The 11,252-nt window shown below is 37.5% G+C and overlaps 1 protein-coding gene and 1 long non-coding RNA gene across 2 annotated transcripts; one reads left to right on the top strand and one right to left on the bottom strand.

The window, feature by feature from the left end:
- Positions 1-417: 417 nt before the first annotated feature.
- etsrp (ETS1-related protein) lies at positions 418-6,655 on the bottom strand. Its single transcript, XM_062986100.1, has 8 exons — positions 6,608-6,655; positions 5,641-5,722; positions 4,694-4,804; positions 3,668-3,742; positions 3,066-3,251; positions 2,105-2,347; positions 1,812-1,930; positions 418-1,114 (listed from the first exon to the last, which is right to left on the bottom strand). The coding sequence occupies exons 2-8, from the start codon at positions 5,720-5,722 to the stop codon at positions 851-853; spliced, it is 1,080 nt and encodes a 359-aa protein (XP_062842170.1). The 5' UTR covers positions 6,608-6,655; the 3' UTR covers positions 418-850.
- On the top strand, positions 946-2,177 carry LOC134301405 (uncharacterized). Its single transcript, XR_010007447.1, has 3 exons — positions 946-1,308; positions 1,820-1,980; positions 2,089-2,177. It is a non-coding gene; the product is annotated as an uncharacterized LOC134301405 (long non-coding RNA).
- Positions 6,656-11,252: the final 4,597 nt, after the last annotated feature.

Below are 11,252 nucleotides of genomic sequence, written 5' to 3'. Positions count from 1 at the left end.
AGGTACTGAATCCTCTTGTCCCTATTTATTTGGATTTCTGCACCTACAGTTGTGAAAGTTCTGCAACTACAGAGAAATAAATTCAAAATCTTGTGGACGGATAGATAACAGCAGGAGAATGTACCTCAACAATCATTTACTTACAAACAAACACAAATCCCCACCACCGAGTAAAAGCAGATCAATTCCACAGAAAAATACCTCAAATAAAGCCTCGATAATCTTATTATTAACTTTTAAATCTGTTCTAGAATCTCTGACCTGCAAGTCTAACGAACTTTGTGGTAAAGCAACGAATTTATATGAATAAAAAATTATATTTATGAAGTTCATATCATAGGCTTGATAGCAGGAACTCTTAAAATGACTAAAATTTAATTACATTATTTACACAGAAATTGCGTATTTTTCCCGTAATTTTAATAAACACTGACAGCAGATTTTTTACAAAATGTATTAATTAATAAATGTGAACAGTAAACTGGAACAGGACTTTATATTAACGATAAGTAATATCTTCGGATTGACCGTGTTTGGCTAATTAGCATGCTAGCTAGTCAGAAGTACGGCTAGTCAGCACTGTAACTAGCTAGCGAGCTGAATGTACAGAGTTGGATGTAAGAGAGTAAACGTGTTAGAAAATGTCTGATATTTTTATATCTTAAGTGTGTCTAAGTTGAAAGATCTGCTTCCTGATCTTCACACTAAACTCTTCCTCGTGTAGCAAGTGCTCCTGTGAAACACAGTTCAGTTCATCACAGTCATTCTGGGATGCATTGGGAGGTCGATGGGGGTGTTAGTAGAGGACTGGAGCACAGTGTCCTCTCACAGTCTTTTCTTTGGGGGGTCGTTAATGCTGCCACATGTCGGCCGTGTCCTCTGACTTCGCTGATCTTGGCGACGTGGAGCTCAGAGGTGAGATGTTCATACTGGCCAGGACTTCTTGTGCACTCTTCCCCAGCATGCCCTGCACATCACAGACGAACCGGTAGACGTAGCGCTTGCCGGCGGTTTTGTGGATGATGTTCTTGTGGTAGTAGTAGCGCAGGCCTCGGCTCAGCTTCTCGTAGTTCATCTTGGGTTTGTTCTTGCACTGACCCCATCGTTTAGCCACCTGAGCACCAGACAAACCAGACAGTGAGATTTCAAATGTATAGTTAATTGTACACTTTGTGTGGGCTACTATTTATTCGTTTAGCTACTCATGGGGACAAAAGCTAAGCTACAGTAGCGTATTTTCAGCCAGACACCATTCAGCAGAATTCTCATGACCCTTGTTGGACTACGGATGGTCAACATCCAAATCTGGTTAGTTTAATCGTGCTAATTAGGATGTTAGCTTGTCATATTATTTCTTATCCACTTTTTCCTAGTCAGTGTCACAGCAGGTCCGGTTACAACAGTAAACTCTGGATGCAAGGCAGTAATACTCTGGACGGGGCACCAATCCATCCATGGGTTTCGTACATAGCCAATCATGTCTGTGTAGATGCCCGGTGGGCCAATAGCACTACTGAGGTTGTAACCCGGATCTCATTGGTGGTGGACGAGTAAAACAGACAGCCACACCACCTGAGCACCCACATAATTATTGTAATTATTATAATTCCAGGACTTTGTATTTGTATTAAATTAAAGCATTAGAGCTAGGTCAGTATTCTGTTTTCACATACAATGCAGCCATATTGCTTTAGGACATTTACATGTATGTGTATATATATTAGTATATATTAATTAGTCATTTTAACGTATGTTTCTTTTATCATATTAAATATAGACTGAATTATTGTTCTTATTTCCTTCTTTCTTACCTCTGCAGGGTCAGACATCTTGAATTCCCAGCCGTCTCCAGTCCAGCTGATGAAAGTGTGGCACGCTGAGTCCAAAAGAAGCTCCAGCAGAAACTGCCACAGCTGGATCGGCCCTGATCCTGTAAACAGATGAAAAAGAATCCCTTGATACAGATTCAGACTATGCGAGGTGTGGTGATATTTTAGTTTGGTGGAATATCGTGATGAGTTTAGGATAATTACATTGGAAACATTGTGTGTACTGTAATAACAGGGTATGATGTTGTTTCCACACTAGGTGTGACGGATCTTACCTGGATAGGCCGACATCCCCGGCGAGACCTCGCCCTCTCTCTCTGATCTCTGAGATGATGCCGGGCGTCTTTTCACCACCCGAGGAGAGAAGGTTTCTGAGGTACGAGGAGCTGATGAGGAGGAGGATGGTGAATGGCCGAGCAGTGGACTGCAGTAAGTGGACGAAGAGTAATCCATCCAGTACGGTAAAGGTTTACTCTGTGTTTCTGTATCGTACAGACCGTACGTCCTCTCCGAATCACCTGCAGCACAGAGGACGAGACGAGAGAGTTCTTAACTACTGGGGTTGATGTTTTAATAATTGGTACTCAGACATGCTATTACAGTGACTGTTACCCAGCATCTGATCCTTGATTTATTGACTCAAAACTGAAATTAAACCCATTTTGTGACATCATACGTGGTTGAATTGTGGATGGATTTGGAAGTTTCTCTCTGATTTTGGGACGATGTGCTGAGACGTTTGTTTTGCAGAACAATTTTAGCTTACTGTGATGTGAATATTGATCAGATCTTTACTAGTAGACACATCACAATGTGGAAACCATTGTTTGGTGGATGGATGGATGGATGAATGGATGGATAGATGGATAGATTATAGATACATTATTGATCTTAAAGGAAATTTAGGGAGCAATGAGAGACTATTCACAAAATGTTGAATATTAAAATGTCAATTAACTATTTTTAACTAATAACAGTCCAAGTTTTGGCTAAATTTTACTTTATTCCCAAACATCTTTTGACAATATCAAGATTTAAAGAGACACTTTAATCCAAAGTGACGTCTAATTAGGACAGGATTCTATACAAGCAGCGGCAGCTTGGCAGTTTAAACCCTCAACCTTCCAATCAGTAACCAAGTTCTTCACCAAGTTAGTGAATCTCGATGTTTTCATTCATTTCATTCAACCCACTTTAATCAACCTGTTCCAGAAAAAAGAGGCCAAAGTTTCATACCTGAGTGCTCGAACCCAGACGTTCCTCTGTGATTCAGCTCTTTAGCGGGTTGATAAAGTCCACTGGCATCTACAGCAGGACTGAATGAGCTGCTCTGGACTGGTGCAGGAAACAGACTCTGATACGTCTGAGAAGCAGAATCCTGAAATCCACCCTGCTGTCGGTCCATCAGAATACCATCAGGAACTGAGAATGAAACGGGAAGCAGAGTGTTCATAAACATGTACATTAGCACAAAAACTGTGACATCACTGTGTCTGTATCATGCATGTATAGCACTCAACTCCCAACAAACAACGTGGCAGCATGAACTGGAAGGAAAAGATTCATCATTATCATGGCGGCCTTTTGGAAAGAAGCATAAGCACTTGTCCTCAATTCAGACACAATGACATCACTGGTCCAATTTTCTTCAGCTTTTTTCTTACACAAATACTTTTTTGCTACTGAAAGGTTATCAAATGAATCTAAAGCAAGAATTATGGACGTTGTTTATGCTCCCTTCCAAACAGAACTTTCTGCCTTGGTCAATAATATTGATCATATTTTATAATGAAATCTGTAGGTGACACATGAGGAATAAAGCAAAATAATACACTCACCACTAGTGTATGATGTCCAACTGTTAACCTCGGGGAACGTATCCAGATTAAATAATCCAGAATCCATAGAATGAACTGGAATGAAAGGAAATTAAATGACATTAATTCAGGGTTAGTTGGTCTGTTCGAGTCAGATCTATACTGGAAGTTTAATTCTTCAAAACATTTTAATAAATAAACATACTAAAGCAGGACAGTTTTATTTCTCTACTGTATTTCTTCCTTGTCTCTTGTTTACTCTTTAAGTTTTCAGGATTCTTAATGACTTGTTTATTATTCCTATAAGTGTTTCCATCCACCTCATTGCCGGTCGTCCTCTTCCTCTTTTACCTTCCAGGCATAGTTATAGTCGTCTTTTCTAATGAACTGGTTCTTCTCTTAAAGCTTCAGTTTTGTTTAGCTTGGCTGTAAGTGAGAGGTTTGGATTCGGTTGATGATCCATTTGTTTGCGGTCCAAGGTCTCTCAAGAGTCTTCGTCAGCACCAAACTTCAAAGGCTCAAAGGCACAGATCTTCTTCCTGTCCTGCTTTTCTATTGTTCAACATTTGTGTCCATAAAGAACCTCAGAGAAGCCTGAGCTATAGTCTGGACAATTCTGATCTTTGGTTGTAAAGACAAATCTTTACATCTAAAGATCTGTTTCTTCATTATTAATCTGTCAAGTGCTAGTCTGTGGTATTTCCTGGCTGCTGGATCTTTTGCTGCAGTACATGTTTTATTACCATGAAAATCTATTTTGGATTTTTTGGAGATGGAGCTAAATTCAAGTCTCTTCTCTTTAGAGTTTTGGTCAGACAGGTGTAAATTGTGCATTTTAAATATTTATTGATGGAATTCCACATATCCACTTGAACTTCCATTAGAAGTGAGGTTACAGTTAACAGGTTTTGTTCTTGATAGAGGAAAATGATTGAAATCTTTGTCTATGATAATCAGACCTGCACTACAGATACAGTGGATAAATATCTCATTATAAACTGCTGGAGTAATGATTTAGGATAAATAGGATCTCTGGTTGGTTCTTACCTTTGGCTGTGCTCATGTGGTCCTTCACCGGCTCTCCGTACGTATCCTGGTACTGCGTTTGGGTCGCTCCTTTGCTGTCTAACAGAAAGGACAGGTCTTCACCATTGTAATCTGTGGGTACATTATTAGAAATATAAGAATGAATAAACCGAGCCATGACTGCTTACTGAAAACAATCAGGCTCAGGATGAGATCTATAAAAGTCCCATGGTTCCAGAAACCCCTATAAAAGCCCTAAAGTCCTTTCAGGTTGATCAGCAGAAGCAGAATGAAGCCGAGTTCATTCCTCCATGCGGACCGACCCCACCCTGTACTGCAGGGTTAGTCTAAAGGAGGAAGCAGGTCGAGGTTGGAACTCGGGGACGATGAAAAGGGGAGGAGAGGGGCGCTAAATCTGTTCGAGAAGGAAGTCTGGAGGAAAGGATTAGGAAAAACAGGGAGGGGGCTGTGAGAAAGGAAAAAAAAAACAGGTGTATCTTTAAACTGCAGCCCCTTGTTTTTGCACCCCATTCCACCCTGTGTCCTAAAAAGCCCCCTTTTTCCTGATCAGCCATGAATGAGTGCGGTGTCAAGGCCCAGTCTGGGGTGTTTTCTTGTGTTTTTGACAGAGCTGCTGAGATTGGGGCTTTTAGTTGAAGGACAGAGGAAATGTTTTGCACGAGCACTCAGGAAGCCCAACAAAATCTGAGCAGCACAATCACCAGCACTCACATCAGTGATGAAGAGGAGGAGGAAGATATATAGCAGGGTCTATATATATATATATATTTGGAGTTCCACACTACAGGCTAAACATCCGAATTTAGTCAATTTTGTTGTTTTAAAACTCAGTTTACCAAGAACCAGCTCACCAAAATAATGATTTCCATCTCTTTACTTTTACACAGTGAGTGAAGTGTAGAGATATCAAACAAAACTTATAAGAAATAATACGTCTGATTTTTTACCATATGAGCTGAAGTCGAATCCGGCAGGAACCTCCTGAGTCCTGAAGTCCTCAGTGTAATAACCAGCCTGGTACATCTCCATCTGATTCAACACATCAGAACATACATTACAGCAAACGTTTGGACATAGATAGATAGATAACTTTATTAATCCCATAAGGAAAGTCAGTTATTACAGCAGCCCCAGGTACATTAAAAAAAATTTATTAAAGTACACAAGAAATGTTGTACACACTATGTAATTGAATCAATAGAATAAATGTAGTATGTCATATAAAAAACTTAAGAAGTATCCTAGTATTAAATATTTTAGATGAGATATTTAATATGTGACATATAGCTGTTGTAGTGTTAAATAATAACAGATGTGTAGTATAAATATGTAAACATATAAATAAAATGTCAGTAAATATAAGGAATTTTTTAATTAGTTATGAGTCCATTTAGACCAGAACGGCCCAGTTTGAAATGTTTGTTATTAATGGTCTATCTTTTAATAAGCACTAAGGTGTTATTTACAGTATGGATGAATAAAGTTGTTAAATGGAACAAATAATTAAATATTTAATCTGTTTGCTATCCAGCCTTATAAAAAGTAAATAAAATCCTAATGTACGTGTTTTAATGGTTCACTCAGAATTTGAAGTTTAATCACATAAAAAGGGAACCATCCAATAATAATAATAATAATAATAATAATTTGGTTTAATAAATAATAATCTGCTTTGACAGTTTAATGTATTCAGTTCACGTCAGGAAAAGATATTAAATAAAGTGTTTAATATCTCAACTTGATAGTGTATCAGATTATTCTGACAATCTAGTTATCCAGATTAAGTCTAAATAGTTTATAAACACATTAATATTCCTAAAATTCCAAACCACCGCGCATGATTCCCGATCACTGATCGATCTGATTGATTATGATCTGATTGTTTGTGATGTGATTGATCCTGTGATGCGGTACCTTTGGTCTTCTGCTGATCGGTTCCGGGTCTCCTCGTGTCCTCGCGCTGCTGCAGGTTCGGTTTGAGTTGGTCTCGGTCTCGCGCCGCTCCGTTATAAAGGGGCTCCGTGCCGAAGGGGGGGGCGTGACCCGGCCGGGGCTTCGTGACTGCGTGCTGCGTGACGTCAGGTGGGGGCCGCGGGGGGTCAGGAGCCCTGATTTAGTTACTCATTCATTCATAGATAAACCGAGCAGGTTCATTAATGAGAGAGAAATGAACCGGTGAGTGAATTAACCAGCACTGATTTATATCGACGATATAAATTCATATTTTATTTAATTTACTCACCTAAAACTCTTCAGTTTTCGGCTCATCTCAGAGCTTTTAGATATTCAGAATTTCTAACTTGTATTAAAATTATAAACGAGCTCTTAAAAATGATGCAAACTGATTTGATGTGGTCACTTATTATCTTGTTATCATACAACATCTGACCAGAACTGTGTCCTGTAGAGATTCTGCTGCACCGTTTATATCGCGGTATAGATCGATTATTCATATATAATATATAATCGGTTTAATACGGTTTAACACAGTCCTGTTTGCCCTCAGATCTACAAGTGTTTTATATCATTTCCATCTGAAAGTTAGAATTATTCCAAATGATCAGGACTTTGTAGAGTTTGTAATTAAAGAGCAGAAACAGGTCGCTGTGAGGATTCAGAGTTTATAAATCAAAAACTAAGCAGAAAAAAACCTTTCTGTCATTTTTTTTTTTGCAAAAAATAAAAAGTATGACGTCACAGTATGAGAATTATATACAGAACTGCATAAGGCCTGATAACTGACTGTATTTTCCACTCGATTATATAAACTATAATCTAAAATAAAATCCAGTTGTGTAGATTAATGCTGTTATTCAGATGCTGAACTCTGTAACTGTAACTTTAAAACCAAACATTAAAGAAATTAAGTCATTAATTACTGCTTTATTAATTAGATCAGAGCTTAATATTTAAATGTTTTATTAACTTTTAAATATTTGGCTAAAAATCTTAAAGCTTTAGAAACTTTATTTAATTACAACAATCATTCACTAAAATTATACAAAACTAATAACAAGAACATGTACAAGCTTTAAAATTCTAATAAATCAGTTTGTGCTTTTAAACCCTTGTTCATTCAATATTGGCAAATCTATCACATTTTAAATGAACTGTGATTTATTTATTAATAAAATGTCAACGTTATATAGGAGTGACAGTATTTTATATAATTTTATATAGTTCAGTAAATTTACATTCAACATCTCTACAGATTTATACAGATTTATACATGTCATTTAGATCATTAAAATACTTTTTCGCTTTTTTGTTCACATATATTAACTTAATATGTTTAATTAGTAGAATAAGAACATGATCATTTAAAAAAGAAACTTCGTGCAAAATCATATCATGTATATTAAATATATTGCTGAACGATATAAATTTGTATTTAAATGATCGTTTGTACCTTAATAAAGCTCCATGTTTGCTTTATAAATGATAAAATGTGATTTTGATGAACAAACTGAACTGTAATAAAAACAGTCATAAAATGAAATGTTTATAATCTATTTATAATGATATAAATACATGAATTAATTAATGAATACATTTTAGTCGCTATATCGGCAGTACAAGAAAGTAAGTGAACCCATCCATCACAGGAAAATATTCTGAAATCTCAGAATGAACATTATAAAAATACACATAAAATATTAAAAGTGCTGTTTAGGTGCGTGTGGAACATTTTGTGTATTTTTTTTATTTTGGTCAGTTGGTTAAATTTAGCAAATAAACATGAAATGTGGTCAGGGGTGCACAAACTTTTGTCTAAGATAGATATGCATATAATTAAATATATTTTATATAATTGGTTCCTATTTAACGATCTAAAATGAAATCAGAATTGATTTTGAAATCAGCAGAACTCTAAAAAGAGCAAATAACGAGAATAATAATAATAATATTATTGTTGTGTTTATTCTGATCAGTACATGAATAATGATGCAGGTTTGAGTGGCAGGATGATGAATGTGGATCTGTATTGATGTGTGAGATGTCAGGAGGAAGAAGGAAATAAAAATCAGAGTTTTTAAGAAGTTCTGGACTGTAGAAGCTTTAATCAGAACTCTGTGCTGCTGTGGGTCCGCGTGTCCGTGGGTCTGTAGCTGTGAGGTTATCAGCAGGTTCCACGCAGCAGAACAATGAGCAGTAAATGTTGAGCTGAAGGAACTCAAATCTCGGCGTGAGTGCTGGGAGCAGATAAGCCTGAACCCCGGGGGCCTTAAAACAACAACCCCAGCAGCGCCGCGACACCCAACACGAACACGAACACGAACACGAACACGAACACGAACACGAACACATGTCCATCTGGAAAAGAGAGAGAACACGGAGTCGTGATGCGTCTCAGACCCACAAGACACATTAACGCTCGGGTTACGGGGTGGGGGGTCCCCGGGGGGGGGGGGGGGGGTCCCCAAATCGGGGGGGGGGGGGGGTCCCCAAATCACACCCTGTCATTTACTGCAGAAAAATTATACACAAGAGTCAATTCTGTCAGATACACAAACAAACAAAACATTTCAAATTACTTTAATTACTTTCTAAAAAATTAATGCATGGAACAGAACCAGATTCTGAGTTAACAATATTTTAACAATAGTTTAAAAACAGCTCAACAAAAACAGAGTTTATAAGAGTTATAAGAGTTTATAAGAGTGCTTATCTGTTATAATCTCTCGTATATGGAACTAAAGTAGTGATGTTAAATTTACATTTACAGCATTTATCCAACATGACTTACAGTACAGTTACAGTATACAGTCTGAGCAGTTGAGGGCTTAGGGCCTTGCTCAGGAGCCCAACAGCAGCAACCTGCGGCAGTGGTGGGGCTTGAACCAGCGACCTTCTGATTACTGGTCCAGTAACCTAACCACTAGTCTACGGCTACAAATTTGCGTATGTATTTATTTGTAGCTTAATTTTTTTTTAATGAAATTGATGTTAATCTGCATTTAATATAATAATAATAATAATAATAATAATTAAAAAAAAAACTCATCCTAGTTATTGATATTTAAAACCAAAAAGACCCCAATAGCTGTTATTCTTTTTACTAAATTATTTTATTATTATCGGTATCAGAATAATTTGTTTAAAACAGGACAAACACAAAACCAGAGGGTCACGTGATCTATACTACTAACGTTAGAACACACACTCCATCACACACATTCCAACACACTACACACACGCCAACACTATAACACACACCATAACACACTATAACACACACTCCACTGTTTTATTTAATGTTAAATCATATATTGATTATTATTATTATTATTAGTATTGTTATTATTATTATTATTATTATTATTATTATTATTATTATTATTATTATTATTATTATTATTATTATATTGATCTGCAAATTCTAAACCAGATATATAAGTGACACTGATTTGTAGTTATTAGCATCGTCCCTCTTAGCACTGCAATAAAAAGCTAATGGAGCAGGATGTGGGGTTTTGGTGGGGTCACGTAAAGACCTTAAAGACCTTGAAATGAGCTCACTGGCCAAAAAGAGTTAGAAATAAACAGTCGTGTTAAAAATCCCTGACTTTAGTTTTTTTTTACTTCCTCTGTGTGACTGAAGTCGATCTTTAAGATTCTGATTTCTGAGCTTCTTTCCTGTCCAGCAGAATCTAAACCCATTAGGATGTGAAGAACCCAACAGTGCTCCAAAATACAAAATACTCTATATGTATGTATGTATATGTATGTATGGCCACTGTTGGACCTCTAAGCAAGGTCCCTAAATCTCAACTACTCGAATTGTACTCGGTCACAACTGTAATTCTGCTAAATCCCATAAATGATTAAAGACCAGAGGAAGAGCTGGAGGAGGATGAACACGTCATGTTCCTAATAAAAAATCCTAACAACACTGCTGCACCTGCTACTGTCATACCAGAGCAACAAACACCCTATCATTGCCATGTTAGTGTCATAGTACTAAAATGGTTCATCACCCAAACATCATCTGATCACAGGGGTTTTATGGAGGTACCTTTTGGGATATGGGGTACAGGTAACTGACAGAGCAAAAGGGAACACAGCATTAATACACCAATAAAATATAGGTCTAATTGTATAGGTCAGATTCCTTATACACTTTTCCGAAAGTATGTGGACAGCCCCTTAAATTATTGTGTTCAAGTCATTTAGCCACGCACGTTGCTAACATTGCTGTACGTTATTTATCAGACACATTTATCCAAAGCGATGTACAGTATACAGTCTGAGCAATTCAGTGTCAAGGGCCGTGCTCAAGGGTCCAACAGTGGCAACCTGGCAGTGGTGGGGTTTAAACCAGCAACCTTCTGCATACTAATCCAGTACCTTAACCACTAGGCTAAAACTGCCAACTTGATTCAGTTTGAGCAGTTGAGGGTTAAGTGCCTTGCTCTGGGGCCCGACAGTGGCAGCTTGGCGATGGTGGGGCTTGAACTGGCAACCTTCTTGTTTAGTCTAGTGCTTTAACTGCTGAACTTTGTGGCAACAGTATGGGAAAGTCCCTGTCCTGTACCAGAATGACTTCGACGTCCATACA

This window comes from Trichomycterus rosablanca, chromosome 23 (genome assembly GCF_030014385.1).
Source record: "Trichomycterus rosablanca isolate fTriRos1 chromosome 23, fTriRos1.hap1, whole genome shotgun sequence".
NCBI lineage: Eukaryota > Metazoa > Chordata > Actinopteri > Siluriformes > Trichomycteridae > Trichomycterus > Trichomycterus rosablanca.
Note: the sequence above shows the minus strand (reverse complement) of the source record. Positions and strands in the feature narration are given on the sequence as shown.